Here is a 21331-nt window from a genome sequence, read left to right as displayed (position 1 = left end):
TGCTCTTGTTCCACGAAGAGCCTTGACATTTGGTGTGTAGAGTTAAATAGAATTTTTAACATTTTCTTTACTAATGGTGCTGGTTTTAAAAATGCATGTGCAGTAAAACTCTGTTTTGAAATCTGAGAACACCTGAGGAAGTATCAAGTGCAAACATTCCAAGGTTCACGTTCCTGGGGACCTCATCTGAGTGGTAGGAAGGCTGAGGGCTGGCAAGGTGGCAGGAGAGGGCAGGGTGGCAGAAAGAGCTGCTGCCTGAGTCCCCGGATTGAGCTCTAAGCCAGAGACCTTCACAGCTCACTTCACTCCAGCACTGGGTCCCTTACCTCTGAGGAGACCACACGACCATTGAGGGAAACCTCCGGGACTCCTAACTGGCTTCTACTGTCAAAGAGTCAGGGTGGGGTATGACGGTCATCTAAGACCAAGCCTGCTCACACTGCCCAGGCCCCCACGTGGCAGGGCTGTGTCGCTGCCGAAGTCAGAGCCTGGAGAAGGTAGGGGTGGGTCTTCAAGAGCCTGAGGGTCCGTCGGGCACCAAGTGCCGGTTTCTTCAGTTTCATTGAATATAACTAACGTATAAAACTGTGTCAGTTTAAGGTGTACAATGGGATAACTTGATACAAGTATATGTTGTAGAAGGACTGCCACAACAGGGTTGGTCAACACATCCATAACCACAAAATTGTGTGTGTGCGTGTTGAGAACATGTAAGATCTGCTCTTTCAAGTATATAACACAACAGCAGTCCCCAACCTTTTTGTCACCAAAAAGGGATCAGTTTTATGGAAGACAATTTTTCCTTGGATTGGGAGGTGGAATGATTTAATTTTCACCCACCACTCACCTCCTGCTCTATGGCTCAGTTCCTAACAGGCCACAGATGAGTACCATCCATGGCCAGGCGGTTGGGAACTGCTGTGATACAATCTTGTTAACTACAGCCACCAACGCCATTTACTACTCTTCATCTTCATCAGCACCATTTTCATCCAAGTCCCCCTTAACCTCTCATCTGTAGAGGTTTCTGAACCACTGCCCTTCCTTCACTCTTAATCCCTTTCAATCCATTTTCTACACAATGGTCAGAGGGACCACTCTAAAAACACAAATGCCATATTATTCTCTTGTCAAAAATCCTTTAATAGCTCCCTATTTCCCTCAGAATATTGTCCAGATTCCATGGCCTGACTTTCAAGGGTTGTCAAGGTCTGTCCCTTACTGTCCTTCTAGGCGATCTTCTACCACTCTAATGCCTCCATCACTGAACTCTAGCCACTCCGCCTTTCCACAGCTCAGTTGAGCCAAATCTCTACTGTCTCAGGGGCCTCCTTTCAGCTTTCTCTTTACCTGCCAGTTGCTACTCATCACTCAGGTCACAGCTTGGACAGCACTTCCTCCAGAACACCTCCATGACCTCATGATATGATTTGATTGTTACGTGCTCTCAAGGCATCTCATACACACACACCTCTCTTAATTCCACATTCACCACATGGCAACCTGCTTAATGACTCCCTTCCCACCAGGAGTAAAAATCCCATGTGTCTCCATGAGTCACTGTCATATTTCCAGTGCTTAGCAGAGTGGTCTAATGGCTATTCAATAAATATTTGTTGGGTAAACACTTAATTGCTAATGCAAACCAAACCTTGACCACAAGACACATTTTTCAACAAGATGGAAATGTTCATTATTAAGTCAAGGGCTTAAAAAGAAGAACCAGGTTTTATTGCCCAGCATGCCTGAGACAGGTATAAAATGTGTTGGTGCTGAATGTAAGGAAGAATAAATGCTGAGTTACAGGCCTTTTAGAAGCTGTAGGCTTGGAAGCAAAAAGTTGACATATACCCATGTACTGAAAACCTTTTTACTGGCTTTAGAATTCCAGGCCTGAGAAGACCTGTGAATTAATAACAAGGCACACATTCCTTCTGCCCCATGGACGCCTCCAAAAAAGGGGAAAATGGCAAAGTCTCAGATTCAGAGAAGCAATACATGCAGTGCGTGCAGCAGACCAAGGCTCCCCAGACAGGGCCTTCAACATGCTGTCTGCTGGCTTCTAGAGTTTAGGAGAGGCTGCCTTCTAACATTTATTACAATGGAGGAGCCACCAGATTACTACATTAAATCATGTCAGAAGGAGGAAAATGTTGATCACAGAAGAGGGGCTCTGATCTACACGGGTGACCTTTAACCCAGGGCTATACTGCTGACACAGCTGTGCATGCCGGCCTAAAACCCGGAGCAGAGGGTCTCAGTTACTCCAGGAAGTAAGTCTTTAAGGACGAGGGAAGGGAAAACTAAAAAAGTAATGGAGTCTCTAAAACCTAGAAGGAAAACTTTTACTTGGCTTGAGCAGGTATTAGAAAATTTATTCAACTAATAAATATGAGTTGAGCACCTACTATATACCAATAGTGCTGTCAAGGAATCTATAAAAGGAAACAAAAATCAATACCCAGATATGTAAAATGGAAGCTGTGATAGGCATTTGGGTGTCAATTTTTATTTCTCTTTTCAAATTCCTTGATAGTACAGTGATCATCATATAATAGGAGCTCAACAAGTGTGTGTTTGTGGTACATACTTGAAAACAAATGCATGGAAAATGAGAAAATAAAGAGATTTGACCCAGAGAAGAAGGGAGAGGTTCCCTGATAGACTGATGCTTGAGGTGACCCAGGAAATGAGAATGAGAGAAAATGAGGAGAAAGGAAGAAGGGGCATTCCATCCCCAGGAAAGCAGGCACACAGGCCCTGCAGCAGAAGGGAGCCAAGTGAGTCAGAGGGACCGAGTGGGGGTCCCTAAATCCAGAGCGGAGAGAATCTGGGTAAGCTGGGTGAAGCGAGGCTGGCAGGCAGCCAGGGACCAGACCCACAGACCTTCCCAGGTCATGTGAAGTTTTGCCTTCATCCTAAGAGCAATGAGAAGAAATTGGAAGATTTTGAGAAGGTGAGCACCTCCATCAGACCTGAAATGTAGAAAGACCATTCTGGCTGCAGTGGCCTTAAAAGATCTCCACTTTTGGCACTGTATTGGAGACAGAGCCGTGGAGAGCCTCTTGGTGAAAATGACTACCAAAGCTGGATTTTTTAAATGAGGCCATGAACTGTTGACAAAGTACAGAACCCACAGAGAAGGAACACACTCACAGCAATGAAGCCAGCTTCTGCCTCTGAGGCATTGGCTCAACCCTAGTTTCCTTAAACTCCTGTGCAGATGGCTGCTTGAGGAAGAAAGGAATGAGATCAGTCCTGGAGCCTACATACTGGAGACCCCAGCAACAAGCTGATGTCCCATGTTGCCACACCTTCCTATAAAGAAGGGTGAGAAATAAATCTATTGCCTGAAAAAAAAAAAAAAACAACAGTAAGGAAATTTAGTGTTTGGTGGAGAAGGAAAACACATCTCCACTGAGATTTTTTAACCATAAGCCAGTCCTCACCTGGATTTTGTTTATTTGTGGTTTTGCTTTTTCCAAATTCATGTGCCTCACTTGGATTGTCAAGGAGAAATTTTGACTTAAAGAGGTCTCTGATTGTTAATGTCCCCCAGGTAAATCACAGAAAGAAATTTTTTTTTTCTTTGGAAAAAAATAAAAACTTGAATTCAAGGCTAAAAATACCTAACAACTAACAAAGTTGAAAGGGAAATAAACTTAAAAAAATAGTAACAAGGACTTCCCTGGTGGTCAGTGCTGAAGATTTTACTTTCCAATGCCAGGTGTGTGGGTTTGATACCTGGTCAGGAAGCTAGGATACCACAGGCCTCATGGCCAAAAAATTAAAACAGTCAGTTTTAATGAGGTAGATGAACCTAGAGCCTATTATACAGAGTGAAGTAAGTCAGAAAGAGAAAGATAAATATCATATATTAAGACATACATATGGAATCTAGAAAGATAGTGCTAATGAATTTATTTGCAGGGAAGCAATGGAGAAACAGACATAGAGAACAGATTTATGGACGCGGGAGGGGGTGGGAAGGAGAGGGTGAGATGTACACATAGAGTAACACGGAAACTTATATTACTATAAGTAAAATAGACGGCCAATGGGAATTTGCTATATGACTCAGGGGACTCAAACAGGAGCTCTGTAACAACCTAGAGGGGTGGGATGGGGAGGGAGATGGGAGGGAGCTTCAAGAGGGAGGGGACATATGTATACCTATGGCTCATTCATGTTGATGTTTGGCAGAAAACAACAAAATTCAGTAAAACAATGATCCTTCGATTTAAAGAATAAATAAATAAAATCAGGAAAAAAGATAAAGAAATAAAGAAAACACAAGCAATATTGCCACAAATTCAATAAAGACTTTTTAAATGGTTTTCATCAAAAAAAATCTTAAAAAGATAATAATGACAACAAAATGCACAAGGAATCATGGTCACCCAAAACAGAAACAACAGAATTAGCCTCACAAACACTCTCCCTATTGGAATTACCCAATAAAGAATATTAACTCTCATATTTAATATGTTCAAAATATAGAAAGAATGCTTGAAATATGATCAAGAAACAAAAAAAAAAACACTTTAAACATTGTATTTGAATAAGAATCCTATGGAATTTCTGAAAATAAATAATATAATGATTAAAATAAAAAATTTCATTCAATGAATCAAACAGTATATTAGATGTTGTTAAAGAGGAAAACTGGTGGACTGGAAAATAAGTTCAAGGAAATTAACCAGAATGAACCCCCAAAACCAAAAAGATAGAAAAATGAGAGTTTATGAGACATAGAGAATATGAAGTCTAACATACACTAGCTGATACTTCAGAAAGATAATAGGATATATGGGGAAAATACAAAAATTGAAAAGAATGATGAATGAAAAACGCTTTAAAATTGGTATTAAAAATACCAAACTCCAGATCCAGGAAAACTAATTTCTAGCTGTATAAACAAACTCATTCCAAAGTGTAACACTGAGAAATACAGACTATCAATGAAAAAGAGATGATCTTAAAAGCCACCGGAGAGAAAAGCAACAGAATGCCTATAAAGGAACAACAGCAAGACTGAGAGGTAACCCTTATAGCAATCACAGTGAAAAAAGAACTAGAAGTCTATGTCCAGGGAAACTTCCTTCCAAGTTTCAGAATAAAATCAGAGACTCTACCAATAAAATTTCCTATGATTAATAATAAAAGATTTACCTGAAGGAGAAGAAAAACATATGTGGAAGATCAAAGGTGACAGAAGAAGTGATAAGTTATTTCCACTGTGATAAGAAACCACAACATGAAATCTGCCACCTTAACTACTTTAAGCTAAAGTGCAGCAGTGTTGCTGGACTTCTATCAGTAAAATCATATGGATAAATACTGACTGCTTAAACAATCATAATGTCTAATTTGTGGAGTTACCAGAAAAAAAGGCAAAACTGAAATATCACACAATTCTAGCATAATATTTAAGAAGGAAGTGGCAGTGTCTTTTAAAATCCTTTATTATTCAGAAGGACTGTGAAGATATTAACTTCAGATTTTTATTAAGTTAAATATGTATGATAGAATATCTAACTAGCCACTAGTAGAATTAGATATAAAATGTATAACTTTCAAAGGGGAAAAGGGGAAAAGCAAGTGAGAAAATTGAAGACAATCCAAAAGAAAGAAAGAAAAAAGGACAGGAAAATCAGTGTCTTGGGAAAGATGCACATCTAAAATTATACAGATAAGTTCAAAACATCCACAACCACAATAAAATGTAACACTGACGAACATCATTGTCAAGTTACTAATAGAAGGGTACTACCTTACACTGATTAAAGGCATCTAAAGTATTTTTTAAATCTGATACATAATATAGATCACCATTTTTATTCAACATTGGTCTAGAATCCTAGTTAAGGCAGTAAGATAAGGAGAAAAAGAATTAGAAAAAGAGAAACAAAGCTTTCTATATTTACAGATACTATAATTGCCTACTTAGGAAATTCAAAGGGCTCAAGAGCAAACAGACTCCACGAGGACACAGATGGAAGCAGCAAGATCACCAGGGTGCGCCAACACAGTGACCCAGGTGTGAGGTGATGAGAGCTGTAAATAGGAAGCTGGTAGTGAAGATGGAAAGGTGTGGATGAATCTGAGAGACGTTTAAGAGGGGAAAAGGTTGGGACTTGATTGTAGATTATATGGGGGAGAAGGCCCACAAAACATGAAGTGTCAAAAGGCCAACTTGTCCACCTCAAACAACATGCTGATCTACTGGTCAGTGAGAAGAAGGGACGTCATGAGCTGGGTTCTGGCTCTGCTAACTTTGGTTGCCTTTGAAATACAACATATACCAAGTAAACTATCAGAAACACAGACCTGGAACTCAGTGAGGAGGTCAAGCTGGATTTCCGCGTGATCTGCACAGAAGCAATAGCTGAAGAAATAGGTTTGAATTCAGTCACCTAGGGAGAGGGAGTTGAGTTAAAGGAGGATTGGGCCAAAATGAGCACTGAGGACCTCCAAAGGGTCTGAGAAGTATAAGGGATACAAAAGAGTTCTACGCTATAAACGTCAAGGGGGGAAAGGAAGAGAGAGAGGTTAGCAATATAAAAGGCTGTGGCTCATGCTACCTGGGATATTCTGAACTGTGGACATAACGATGTGACCATCTATGGCTTGTTCACAAAATACATTTATCACCCCTATGGTACCCAAGACTGGCAGCTCTGCCCTCCCTCCAGAATCCCCATCTGGTAGGAAATCAGGAAATAACAATTAATGATACTATTTAGCTCAGCAAACTGTGATTTGGAAAAATGTTCTTCTGAGGACAATTTCACCTGTACACAAGAATGCATATCAGCGTAGTGCGCTCTGGTGCTCAAATCAAGTGACTGACACTATCTGCAACTTAGGGTAATATGCATCTCTAGACCCATACATTAACAGATCATTAAGCGGCGACTATATATTTTTAAAAACTTGTCCAAAACTGCAACCAATAATTCATGGTTGCTAAAATATATATGGTGTTAAAAAAAATATTGTGATTGTAGAACAATAACACTTGGCAGAGATGATATACTGAAACAAACAAACAAACCTGAAGGGATTACTCAAAGTGAGGTCGTACAGGCCGTGTGTTCCCTCACCCAATTAAATACGGGTGGTTTATGTCTTTGAATCTTACAGAAGGTAACCAAAAAGGGCTGTGGGGGTTTATGAAACACGCGTGTTTCAATTTCAAATATGGAATTACTATAATCTAAAACACAAATGCTTTGCAGAACAACAAGCACTCTGCTTGTACTCGGGGTCCTTTACTCCTCTCCTGGGTTGTGTGATTAACTCAGGGATGAGCAATTCTGAACAGCCACAGCTCCCTCCAGGGCTAGCTCCGCACGCAGGCTCAGCGTCCTCCTCATCAGACCAGGCAGCTGCCCCCAGGCCACCCACGAGGTTCACAGCGCAAGTGCAGGGACAAGACACGCCCCATCCAGGTAAGCATGCCACCTCCCGTGAGGCACCTTCAGTTACACGCCTTTTGAGGACTTCACAATACACTTAGAATGAGCTTTGCAAGGTAGGCACTGCCTCTCCCTTCAAATTAATCTTTCTCCTAATCTCCCCTGCGCTGTCAATACTTCAGCCACACTAGTCTTCCCTGTCCGTGCCCATGAGTGTATTCAGTTGTGTCTGACTCTTTGCTATCCTGTGGACTATAGCCTGCCAGGCGCCTCTGTCCATGAAGTTTTCCAGGCAAGAATACTGGAGTGGGTTGCCATTTCCTACTCCAGAGGACCTTCCCCACCCAGGGATCAAACCCGTTTCTCCCGCGTCTCCTGCATTGGCAGACAGATTCTTTACCACGACATCACCTGGAAGTCCAAGTTTTCTCTAACTTTCTGGAAAATAAAAAGAAAGCACTCTTTGAAATGCTTTCTCATCCAAGCTCACTCGCTCAGACTCTCCCTCCCTTAAGGACGCTTCCTTCCATCCCCGCGTGGCTGGACTGTCCCCATCCTTGACTTCGCAGTGTAAATGTCACTTCATCAGCATCCTCACAATAGCACTGTGAAGTAACCCCAGTTTTAGATGAGGAAACTGAGTCACAGAGGTTAGGCCCCTGGCCCACAATGTACAGGCAGTTATTGGAATTGTTTACTGCGGCGCTGGACCACCTATCTCAACTACTTATTTAATTCCCTTACCAGCATTTATCATGGTTTGCAGTGACTTGATGTTTATTTTTTTATTTATTTTTTATCTCCCAAGGTATTATACAAGGGAAGCATGGGGGCAGGGCTACATCTGTCTTGTTCACTGCAATATACTAGCATAGAACTTCCAAATAGTAAGACTCAAAAATGTTTACTGAATGAATGAAAAATAGAACTGAATTGAATGAATGTCTCTGCACCTGGCTGTGTCAGGCGAGTAGATCTGAGACACAGAGGAACTAGTTTGGAGATCTGAAGGAAAGTGATCTTACGCACCCCATAACTAAGTCCTTTTTAACTTCCCATCCATCCCAAAGACACAATAAGAAACAACTGAGTAACATATTGGGTTGGCCAAAATTTTGTTCCAGTTTTTCCACACAATCTTACTATTATTACTTCCTGTTAAGGAAACAAGTTCTGCTTGGGGTGACGCTTGCCGTCAGTGTATGAAAGGGATCATGGAGTACATTGACTCCTTTGACTCATTTCAGCATCCCCAACAATTAGGGGAGCCTGGTGGACTTCACCACTCTGGCAAACTAGACGCTTTCTTACACTGCATGTTCATATTTAGTTACCAGGGATTTGCAAGCACATTTCATAAACCTACATATTTATCAGTGAATTGATCTACCACCCAAGTCACTGTCTGAGGAACTGTCAGCCTTAGCATTTGACATAAACAGTTATTTTTGTGCAAATGCAAAGATTCTGTCAGCAAGCTAACTCCTAGACTTCTAACGAGGAGTTAACAGAAAAAGGAAATCTTTTACTGCTTCAACCTGAAAGAATGAAAATGCTGTGTCCTCATGGCTTTTTCCTTAACTATCTATAGCATCTTGTTCTGCAAAATTAAACCATTTCAAGGGACAATGGAAGCAAATAAGACCAGCATTTTACCCTATGCTGTAACCAGAGTGTGAGATTAGAAACAAACAGGAAGCAATTGGCTCAGCTTCTGAGGGATGGTGGGGGAAAGGCAGTCCAGGAGTATACCCTGGCAAAGAGCAACCCACAGTGTAAGTGATTCACATGCAGATGCCTGGGAATCAGTCAAAGCCTGATCCCTCTGCCCACAGTGGCCTCCTGGTTGGATATTAAGAAAGAGGCTAAACTCTGGGAGAGGTTTGCCTGATTCACCAAAGATCTCCTAAATGCGAAATACCTTGCTCCTCATCAGTTATCAGTTCCCAGGACCTCATAATAATGGTTGATACTACTGACACGCCCTCCTGGAAATGTTCCCTGTCCTGGCCCCTCCCTGTAATGCCAATTCTTCAGGTTTCCTTTCCTCATCCTCCTTCCCCAGGACTCTCCCCTCATCCTCCTTCCAATATGCTAATCTCCTGCATTTCATTCTGAGTTCTATAGCATCACTCACCTTGTGCTACAGCTTCAAATGCCTCTTTCTACCAAAGGAGATCAGTTTCTACCAAAACCGTGTCTCCATTCTCACTCCCCTGAACTCCAAATCTGTATCTAACAGCCTGCTGTGCATTTCCGTCTGGCTATGCCAGTAAATACCACCAGTTTCACATGTCCCAAACACATCGTCTTCTCCCCCAAACCTCCTCCTCCCTTCACTCATCATGCTGATGAGCAAAACCTGACAGAACGGACCACAAAGCTCAGTGTCAGATGAGCTGATGGTCCCCCTCCATCAATTTCATTCACATGTTCAATTTGTTTGGGCAATCCTGCCATCTGTAAACCCTTACCTTCTTGCTTCCCTTCTTCTCCAGCCTCACTGTGACTGTCTCAGTTCAAGCCCTCTGACCTGGGTTATTACAGTAGCTTCATTATTGATCTCCTGCCTCCCCTCCTCCATCGCCCATGTACTAACCATGTGCTATGCTGTGCTTAGCCGCTCAGTCGTGTCTGACTCTTTGCGATCCCGTGGACTGTCCCCGCCAGGCTCCTCTGTCCATGGAATTCTCCTGGCAAGAATACTGGAGTGGGTTGCCATGCCCTTCTCCAGGGGATCTTCCCAAGCCAGGGATTGAACCCAGGTCTCCCACATTGCAGGCAGATTCTTTACTGTCTGAGCCACCAGAGAAGCCCTCATACTAACCTTACTTCTGCACTAATCTTTCTAAAACATTAATCTAATCATGTTAACCCCCTGCTTTAGAATTGTGATGACTCCCCACTGCCATAAACAGCAGTTTCCAAAACTGTTCCTATGAGAAAAAATGTTTAAGTATGATTACATGCCTGTTTATATATAAATTATATCCACCTACTATTCTAAGTCAAATGTTTATAAAGTTTAACTTCTTCATCTTAGGACAAAATTAATAAATTTTAATATTTTCATCTGATCCCAGGGGATGAATTTGTACCCTCCCACCCCGGGGTAGCACCCTGCTCTCTGACTAAAGACAGCAGCATCTATGCCAATACCCCCAAGCACAGAGGGTGATGTCAGACTCCTTGGTCTGACTTTCAAGGTGTTTCATGATCTAGTTTCAACTCCTCACTTCAAACACATCCTCCCTCCTCCACCACCGCAGCTTCACCCAATAGCCATGGTTCCACAAAAGTGCTGTTCATTGGCGGGCACAGGATAAAAGAAAGAACTGAGACTTTGATGTCAGATCCCTCCCTGCCAGCTGCGTGACCTAAAGTCACTTTCTGTGCCTCTCTGGGTCTCAATTTTCCTTTCTGTAAAATGAATATAAAATTAATATAATAATACTGATACTTTGCAGGACTGTCGTGAGTATTCAGGGAGGTACAGTGAAGAATGATACAGAGCCATACACAAAGGAGAGGCTTTATAAAGGGTACTCAGACTAAGTTCTACATCATATGTTGTTCCTTCTACTTGGAATTCTTGATTCTCCTTTCTTCCATGGGCAGAATTCATAAATACCTCTCAATGTCTAGTTTAAAAGATCACTTCCTCTGAGAAGAATGACAGATCTTCCCGAGGCGGAGTCTGTCATTCAAACCTGTCTGCCCCCAGGAACCATTTGCAAGCTTCCGCTGAATCATTATCTCTGCTTATTCCAGGCATGCTGGCATTTGATTGCTGGCATGCATGTCTGTCTTGCCCACCAAACTGCCACTAAATGAGGAAGTTTGACATCAATTTAAGAATTCCGCACACTTAGCAAAGTCCTTAGCACATAATAGGTGCTCAATAAAAATTTATCAGTATCTCCATATACAAAGGAGAAAGAAAGCTGTTTTAAAGTGCATGTATACGTGCAATTTCATGTTATAATAAGGACAATTTACTTAATGATTTTCAAAGTGCTTTCACATATGTTTGTAAAAAACAGGCTGTTACCTCCCCTCTGCCCTGTAGAAACTCATTAAATAGATAATAAATTAAAGAAAAGTAACCGCTTGACGATATCCCTTTGATGACAGTTTTCTCCATTCTGATCTGATGCCAAGTTAATGTTATCATAAAATAATTCCATTAACTGCAATTGTGAAGTTTACTGAGCCATTACTGTCATCAGAAAGTGAAATTATATTCAAAGCTGAAAACCAAGGCTCACACAGGAAAAAATGGTATTAATATTCAAACAAATTACATGCAAGAGAAACAGGAACAGCAATATGACCAGCATGCCGACCCATCCTCAACATAAACAGATGATTACATTTTAATATTTATTCATATGTGAACAATGAAAACAAATCACACTGGCAGGTACCTTCGAGTTAAATTCATATTTGTTTAAAAAGGCAGAGGCTTATGTATTCTCTCTGACTGCAGGCTGCACTGGGCATGTCTGAGCTTTATGCATATAGCCTTGCTGCCTAACATATTCATGACCTGGAGGATAGGCTAGTATATAATATTTACACAAGAAGAGACTGAACTGGTGGAAAGATGAGGTGGAGGCGAGGGAGGCCAGGACAGAAGAATGAAGCAAGATGCAAAATAAACAGGCAAAAGAGGGCATCAGGGAGCATGGAGTCATCTGCTGCTGCAGGCAATTAGAGAAGGGCAAGGACGCCACACAGCCGGGCTGGCGGGCGTCTGCTCGAGGTGAGAGCTGCGCTCCTCCCAGCCTGTGTTAACGGTGCCTGCCACGGCCCGCCTTCCCAGGACACGGGACGGCTGGGGAGCAGGGAGGCCCCTGGAGACCCTGCTGCTCCTGTGAGGATGCTCAGTGCACTCCTCTCTCCCTGACTTGTTTCCAAAGTATGTGAGCTCAGCTGGGCCGGCCCCATGACAGCTTTCCTTCCTTCTTAGGAGATCACGCAGACAAAGCCAGGGTAGCAGGGGAAGCTTCACCATGCTGGGGGGACACCCGTCCTGAAAACTCCTGCTCCAAGTCATCACTCTCTTCACTGAAGCCCTACTGTGCTTCGGGGTGGGTGACAGCACTTATGCCCACAGAGCCTTGCGCCTCTCAGCAGCCCCAGCAGCTCACAGCAGCCGACCCTTCCAGCCAGAGCTGCTCCCTGTCAGGACAGCTCCTCCTGGCCAGCCCCACTCACAATTGCATGGTCCAGTTCCAGTTCTTGAATCTGCTTATTCAGATGAGGTGGAATGTGAAGCTTGCCCTACTGATTCTTGGCTGTGTGACCTTTGAGCTTGAACCAAGCCTCCGCTTCCTCATTTGTGAAAGGGGGGTAGACGTGCTGTCCCATTTCTTACCGAAGGAGTACCTCTTACGCGGGGCTTCCCAGGTGGCGCTAGTGGTAAAGAACCCGCCTGCCAACGCAGGAGGCACAAGAGACATGGGTTTGCTCCCTGAGTCGGGAAGTTCCCCTGGAGGAGGGCATGGCAGTCGACTCCAGCACTCTTGCCTGGAGAATCCATGGACAGAGGAGCCTGGCGGGCTACAGCCCATGGGGTCGCAGACAGCTGGACATGACTGGGCAACTGAGCACACCCACTGTGTGCTGGGTGCTGTGCTCAATGCTTGGAGCAAAGTATTCAGACTCGTGGAGCTGACACTCTAGCAGGGACAGGGCTAGGATGTCGCAGCTTAAAACGCATCGGTTCCACGAGGAGGAAACTGACAAAGAGCGGAGTGAACAGGAGGACAACCAAGACTGCCAGGGGCAGAGGCTGCCACCACACACAGGGGCGTGAAGGACGCATTTGAATAAAGCTGTAAGGGAGGTCAGGGGTGGGCACGTGGCTGTCTGGGGAAGGGTGCAAACAACCTGCAGTGGGAGCCTGAGGCACAGCAGGGAGGCCTGCGAGGCAGGCACGGGTGAGAGACAAGGAGATGAAGTCAGGAGAGAAGCATGTGTGTGAAGGCTGATGGAAGTAACGGGGGAAGTGCACCAAGCAGGGGACCAGAGCCAGGAGCACTTGCTATGCAACAGGCACTGTCCAGCTGCCAGACGCTCGTTAGTTCATCCGTTTGCACAGCCACCCTGAAAGGCTTGTTCCTTGTTCTGTACATGCCTGTTTTATGCACAAGGAAACTGAGCTTTGGGCAGATTAAGTAAGCTGTCCAAGGTCATAAACCTTAGTAATCGGTAGTGGTAGGATTCAAATGCAGAATTCAAACCCAAGCAGCCTAGCTCCAGAGATGGCACCTTTAACCCCACAGCTGACCGCCTCCCCAGCCAACAGTGTGGAGGAACGTGGTGAAGGACGGCAAAGCAGCCCTCCGGAGAGGGCTATAAGGAGGAGGAGGAGAAGGAAGCAAGAACTACGCAGGTCTGTGATGAGAGCAGGAGACATGATGCGAAAGAAGAGACTAGTAGATCAGGCAAGGAACAGAGAGAGCTAGGTCCACAGCTGCTTGGGCCAAAGGGGCCTGACCACACTCACAAGGGAAGTGGGAACTGCAGACACAGCAGGGGCCATGCAAGGGGCCAGCAAGAGACCCAGATGAGTTCACGGGGCCGTAACTATTCCCTCCACTGTGGTCCTCAAAAAGCACTGACGGCTGGCAAAGTGTCCCCTCTTCCTAAAAGTTAAAGAGCAAGAAACACTTCGTACGGCATGAACAGTAAACCAAAGTCTGAGCATGAATCAAGACACAAAACTTTTACTTTCCACTTTAAATTTGAGTGTTTGAAACAAGAACCCTTTCTGTCTCTACTAGGTGAAAATACAATAGCAGCTAACAGATTTATTTTGCTTGTGGAATAAATATCAGATACTACACAGAAACTTTGTGCATATAATCTCATTTCACAATCAAAGCACTAGGATAAAGCTGGTTTATCCTCATTCACAAATGAGGAAACTGAGGCTCAGAGAGTCTGGGTCACTCACTAAGGCAGGTGCTTATGGGGACGGAAGTGTGCAGAGTAAGCACCGCCCATCACTAAGCCAACACTGCCCAGGACAGAGTGACCATAACCACATCCCACAGCGACCCCTTTGCTCCAGCCTGCAGCCGGGCTAGGCTTTACAAGCAGCGCAGACACGGGGAAGCCAGTGCTATTGTAGACCTCCTCTCTCGTTTGAGAAGTCAGGCTCACAGGAACGCTGCAGCCTGTTTCATGTGCCCGGCCACAGGAAGGGGCGCTCTCACAGGAACGTCCATCATGTGCATAACGGAAGCCCAGGCTACTGCAGACTCTAATTCCACAGACTCAGAAACCCTGGGGATCTGCTCAGCTGGCTGTCTGAGCTTCAGGATAAAAGTCACTGCAAGGGGTTTTGTGGAGAATCTCAACGCCCAGAACAGAATCACTTCAGCTCCTTCTGAGTATTCCTCACTCTGCATGATACCTCCCAGGGGCTCAGTCGTTCAAGAAAAGCCCAATGGATATTGGTCACGTTTTTGGCCACTCAGCATTTTTGGACACATCTCCTACAATTTAGAATTCTCCACATTTTTCTCCTCTGACAGAAGCTCAAACCTGCTCTGCAATAAGTATGGTACAGGTAGATGCCAAAGACACCCACCCAGACTGTGACTCAGGAGCTAGTGACACAAGAAGAGGGGACAGGAAAATCATTTTCCTTTGATACTGAAGGTGAAGCTCCAACACTCTGGGCACCTGATGCAAAGAGCTGACTCATTGGACAAGATCCTGATGATGGAGAAGACTAAAGGAGGAGGAAAAGGGGATGACAGAGGATAAGATGGTTGGATGGCATCACTGACTTGATGGACATGAGTCTGAGCAAGCTCCAGGAGTTGGTGATGCACAGGAAAGCCTGGCGTGCTGCAGTCCATGGGGTCACAAAGAGTCAGACACGACTGAGCAACTGAACTGAACTGATGTGCTAGAAATGAACAGTCCTTTTAAAAATTCCAGTCCTTCTCAACAAGTTTTCTTCCTCTCTTACCCAACTGCATCCTGCATATTGATACAGGAAAATCCCTAGCCCTCGTAAATGCTCGTGTGCAGTATGCACAAAGAAAAGATGGTAAGAACAACTAATGGATCAGCTGTAACTGTGCACATGTGGAAAGAAGACAGAGGAATAACAGGAAACACAAACACAATACCGGACACAATAAGCTCGGAAAGCAATAATTATATTAACAATTTCCTACCAGCTGGCTTAGAAATCTCAAAGCACTGAAACAGCTATCTACCATTCGGAAATAAAATGTCCTCCTAGTTTGCAGAAATACCACCATTACTTCCCAATGTCCTTGAGGCTCTGCTGAAGAGAATTCATCATGAAAGAGTCCAGAATGAGCAAGACCTACCTTACCTCAGCATGCGGTCCTAGACACTCCTTGCTGGTCAGCCTATATTTCTGTTCATGAGAAAGGATTCAAGATTATGTCTGGGTCACCTTAGAGACATCTCCTAGTCCCCAAAATGCACTTCATCCAACAGACGTTTTTTGAGTACCAATTATGTTCTATATGCTCTTATGGTGGGAGTACAGCAGAGAATAACAGATTATCCCTTTTCTTAAGAAGCCAAAAATCACTTAGCGTTCCAATAGCACTGAATTTGTACTGAATCTGGGGCCTCCGCAAGATGAGAGAGCTTCAGGTAGAAAAGAAGAAGGCAAATGTACAAACTCCTTGTGTTCCCCTGGGAGAAACAGAGGAGGACTAAGAGAGGTGAGATAAGGGAGGGAGCGGGGGAGGGAGGGATATGTGTTCCCCTGGGAGAAACAGACAAAGACTAAGAGAGACAAGATAAGGAAGGAGGGAGGGAGGGAAGAGATATAAATCAAAAGGACAAACTGAGGCATAAGATATGACACATAGGAAAAATTGGTGCACTGGGAAGACCCAAAGGAATCGGGTGAAGAGGGAGGTGCGAGGGGGGATCGGGATGGGGAATACATGTAAATCCATGGCTGATTTATGTCAATGTATGACAAAACCCACTTCAACACTGTAAAGTAATTAGCCTCCAACTAATAAAAATAAATGAAAAAATAAAAAAATAAATAAATAAAATGTTCTTCTTGTTAGATCTAAAGTTCTCACCTGGAGTGGGATAAGATATCATGGCCTAATCTGGAATTACAATGTTTGAATCCTTGAACACTTCCAAGACTCACAATTGTCCCCTGCTGTTTTTCAAATACTTGACCAGTATCTCTTGAATTTGGAAGAATACCCCTTACACGATCTTCACCTTGACTATCTGACAAAATAGAGGAATTGAAACAGATCCTTCAATTTTAAAACAGCCTAAGTGACATATGCTTTGTGACATGGTTTAAAACACTCATCTCTTTCTATTCATCAACTGAAATATCAAAGAATTCTCCTAAAAATGAGAATCTCAAATGATTACCCATTTCAGCAGACTTTGAGTATGAAGCTTTCATAACTCATCCAGCGTCTTGGTCAAAATGATGAGTTACAGACTTCTACTTGGGGGGACACCATCCTCTCTAAGTAAACAAGTTCATACCATAAGTTGTTGACATGACCCATGGCTCCAGAGGTGGACATGAGACTATAAGGGCACAATTTATGTATTCATTCCCGTGGTCACACTATTTAAGATCTTAGCACATGATCAGATAGTTCTTGGCATAGGATTTTTTTTTTACACAGTTTTTTTTTTCATTTATTTTTATTAGTTGGAGGCTAATTACTTTACAATATTGTAGTGGGTTTTGTCATACATTGACATGAATAAGCCATGGATTTACATGTATTCCCCATCCCGATCCCCCCTCCCACCTCCCTCTCTACCCGATCCCTCTGGGTCTTCCCAGTGCACCAGGCCCGAGCACTTGTCGCATGGCATAGGATTTTGTATAACAACAGGGAACCTAGAATTGCTTAAGCTAGTAGAATATGAATCTGAGGTTCTGGTAGCTTCCACATTGGACAACTTGCCTCAGAAGGCAACCAATAAAAGGAAAGCAGAGCCAAGATCTAGAGAGACAAAGCTGAATGGCACCAAGCATCTGGATCCATACCTAAAGCCAACTACCCCTGAGAGTTTTTAGCCATACCTAAAGCCAACTACCCCTGAGAGTTTTCAATAGTGCAAAATAAAATTGTTCCCCCCTGAGCCAGCTTGGTAAGAATCCAGGTGGTACGTTTCCTGTATGCTACTTATTTCCCGTAACACACAGCCAACTTGGTCATACACACAACCAATACCCCGCCCAACTTTGCCTTGTAGCTAGTATGAACATAAATTGTTATTTTGCAGGTTGCATTGGAATGACTCCATCTCTAAAGTCTTTTAAAAGGGCAGCTAACCTCTGTGATACTGATCATCACATATCAAATCTCTTAGGTGCTCTAACATGTCAGCTCCCTTTTTGGCCACTAGGATTTCACAGACAGGCAGGTCAACTGCAAATAACAGCTCATCTTCATGCACATCCTTCTAGAGCCAAATAAATGTCAGATTTTCTGAATTTTGCCTCCCTATCCCCATGGAATATAGATTCCTGGAAAGCTTTCATCATATCTCAGGTCAAATGAAGAATGTTAGGTGAAATGCAGAAGAGCCTCAAATCACAGATCATATTCACTGGAGGAAACATAACTCTTCAACACATGATTTCTTTTTTTTTTTTTCCTCTCCAAATGAACTTGGAACAATTATCACCTATTCATAAATCTCTAAGTTGGATTTTTAAGTTGTTTTTAATCAATGGCTGACTGTAATTTTGTGAAAGAGTTTCTCCAATGGCACAAATACTGTTGTCCCCCAGAGGAATTGCAGAGCTAATCAATCAATCTTACAGAACAAGTACTCACTGTGAAAATAATGTCCTTGACCGAACAATGAACTTGAATACATATTCCAAAGCTTTCAGTGTTCTTAGGATTGGTTCACATTGCTCTCCTCTGCTGGAGGTGTCCAAGTAAGTCTTCAGCACCGTCATCAATTTCCTGAATAAGGAATTACATTTTCAAAATACATCTCTTTTCAGCCCACAGCATGGTAATTAGTTTGCTTAGTAAATTACAAGGCATTCAATCAAAGGTTAAAGGTGGTAGTATAGCCAAGCTCACTCACTCATTTACATCATAAAAATAACTCTGCTTAAAAATATACATTTAATACAGGGAATGAATAAGTATTTCCTGCCCATAAAAAGCCAGCAAAGAAAAAAATCCAATGGAAAAAAAAAATCTTTTCACTGAGAAAACCAGCCACAGTGAAGTTGTGAGTGGGGATGGTGGGGGTTATGATGTTCTTTTCAGTTTTTTCTTCCCACAGAAAATGTTCTTTTAATATCACGGAGCTCCTTTGCTTGGGAATTCCCCTTGTTTCTCTATTACCAGCAGGGTAGACTTGGAACTATGTGGCCTGCTTTTCCAGGCTCCTTCACCTGTTCCAGCATCATCTCTGATCTCCAGCCCTCAGCCCTCTATACATAAGCGATACTGAGCCACTTGTATATACACTTTCTTTTCTCTAGCCTTGACTATCACAAACAGTTGTTCAATAAACGATAGCTAACTGAACGAATGAATGAATGAGCAAACACTGCCATGTACTTCTGCCACCATAAAATATTCATACCAACCTATGAGTCTGCATACTTTTATTTAATCCAAATAACACAGGCCAAATGGGGTTTTGTCAGAAAATGTAGAACTCACACAGTCTGGTGACAAAAAGAAACTATTCAAGTTTCTTGTGACCTAGGCACCCTGGCAGGACAAGTAGAGGGTTCACAGTTACTTACTTGTAAGCTAGGGTAGCACTGAAATGCTGTTGAATGTAAGCCTCCAGGACGGTGTTGAAATGCTGGAACTTCCGGTCAGCAATGAGACCTATTATGTAGATCTTCAGAAAGAGGCAAGGAGTCAGTGTTTGGGGGCAGACCCAGGGCAGGAAGTCATATTCACATAGTACAACTAAATGCCTATCAAATTCTTTTGCCCAGGAATTAGTTCACTAACGTATCTTTAGTCCTTTACATTATGGTAGCATCTCTTCTAAAAACTGTGTTATGAAGGGTTTCATAAGATAAAAGGGTTTCACAGCCAGACAAGTTTGAGAAATCTCAAGTTATCAACCTTAGACTACCTTCTTTATTGCAGGACTTATCAGAGCCTTCTACATGCTTTCGTGCACTGTGAATCTCCAAGAGAGTTGGGCATGGTTCAGCACTTCCCTGAGTTCTCAAGTGAGTGTTCTTCAGGAAACATTTCTCCTTAAGGCTAGCTTTGTAGGAAGCCCCCTTGGGAAGCAATGGACTAAGTCACAATTGTCTCCAAGTTAGTCCTTTAAAAATGTAAATGTCACTGTCACAAAAGGTTGACACATTCATACTTTGTTGGTCACTGACATCTTAATGTGGATGTTTCTTACGTTTATTTTGACATGACACTGAAAAGATGTGAGCTGGGACAGCAAGAAGAGGCAAAGACCATTTCAAACGACGGTAAGAAGACAGATCTGAACGATGTACCACCCACTGAAAGATGGTCTAGATAGGCAGAGGAGTGTACTGACTGCTAAACTGGAGACAAAGAGGAGGAAGGAAGTAAAAGAGTTAGGAAACATTTGGGGTGCTTTACAACCTGACCAAGGATTCGCTCCCAGAATTCATGGACAGCCCAAGCGAATATTCATGATATTCGGCTTCATGTACTTTCAACCAGGGCCAAACCACCATCAACATTTGAACACTCCCATTTTAATCCCTCTGCCCATGCTTTCAAATCAACTCAAAACTAACAAGGGAAATAGGAACTACTTTATTGGCCTGGTCGCTGAATGTTACCAAGTCTCCAAAAAAATTCAGGAAAAGTCCACGTGGGCCGTAAGTTCTCCATGTTCTCACAGTGAGACACAATGTTAATGCCTAATATCACAAAACACTGGCCCCCTCTCTCTTACCAAAGCATCAAAGACGAGGATGTCATACTCATTACTTTGAGAATGCTCCATCATGATGTTGAAGAGTGCATCCAGAGTATCCTGGAGAAACTGGACAAAATAACAGAGGTCTCATAAGAAAGGTTCAGGTGATGCAGAAGTCCCACCCCTCTGTGTTAACCCAAGAGAATATAGGCACACACCATGTGCCATGTTCAGGAGGGTCAGGTGCATTCCTCACAAGAGCCAGAAATTGGAGCAAGTTAGTTGTCCATCTTTAGCAAAGTAGATAAATACAGGGTGGTACTTTGGTATTACAGAGCATGCCACAGCAATAAAAGTGAGCAAACTACTTCTATGTAGAAAGATGGCTATAACTCTTGTGAGCATTTTACAGAGTGAGATAAGTCAGACGCAAAATGTATGTTTATCATCACTCTATTTTTATGAAATTCAATAGCAGGCAAAAACCCATCTATGATGATGGTAGTCAGCTTGGTAGCTTAGCATTTACCCTTGAATGGGTTACTGACTAAGAAGGGGTAAGGGAGAATCTACTGTGCTGATAAAAATGGACTCTATGTTGATCTAGGTGGTGGGTACACAGTTGTGTTGTTGTTGCTATTCAGTTGCTCAGTCGTGTTAAATACGTTGTGACCCCATGGACTGCAGCACGCCAGGCTTCCCTGTCCTTCACCAATACCCAGAGCTTGTTCAAACTCATGACCATTGAGTCAGTGATGATATCCAACCATCTCATCCTCTGTTGTTCCCTTCTCCTCCCACCTTCAATCTTTCCCAGCATCAGAATCTTTTCTAATGATTCAATTCTTCACATCATGTGGCAAAAGTATTGTAGCTTCAGCTTCAGCAGCAGTCCTTCTAATGAATAGTCAGGATTGATTCCCTTTAGGATTGAGTGGTTTGATCTCCCTGCAGTCCAAGAGACTCTCAAGAGTCTTCTCCAACACCACAGTTCAAAAGCA

General features: G+C 43.1%; 1 protein-coding gene across 2 annotated transcripts in view; it reads right to left on the bottom strand.

Annotated features, from left to right (window-relative positions):
• Positions 1 to 21331, bottom strand: part of DOCK2 (dedicator of cytokinesis 2) — a 484628-nt gene that overhangs the window by 364587 nt on the left and 98710 nt on the right. For both annotated transcript variants that reach the window (XM_043887430.1, XM_043887429.1), the window contains exons 20-22: positions 20367 to 20456; positions 19207 to 19307; positions 18269 to 18403 (exon numbers count right to left, since the gene is read on the bottom strand). In XM_043887430.1, the coding sequence (XP_043743365.1) occupies positions 18269 to 18403; positions 19207 to 19307; positions 20367 to 20456 (326 nt within the window). The remainder of the gene's footprint in view (positions 1 to 18268; positions 18404 to 19206; positions 19308 to 20366; positions 20457 to 21331) is intronic.

This window comes from Cervus elaphus, chromosome 25 (assembly GCF_910594005.1).
Source record: "Cervus elaphus chromosome 25, mCerEla1.1, whole genome shotgun sequence".
Lineage (NCBI taxonomy): Eukaryota > Metazoa > Chordata > Mammalia > Artiodactyla > Cervidae > Cervus > Cervus elaphus.
Note: the sequence above shows the minus strand (reverse complement) of the source record. Positions and strands in the feature narration are given on the sequence as shown.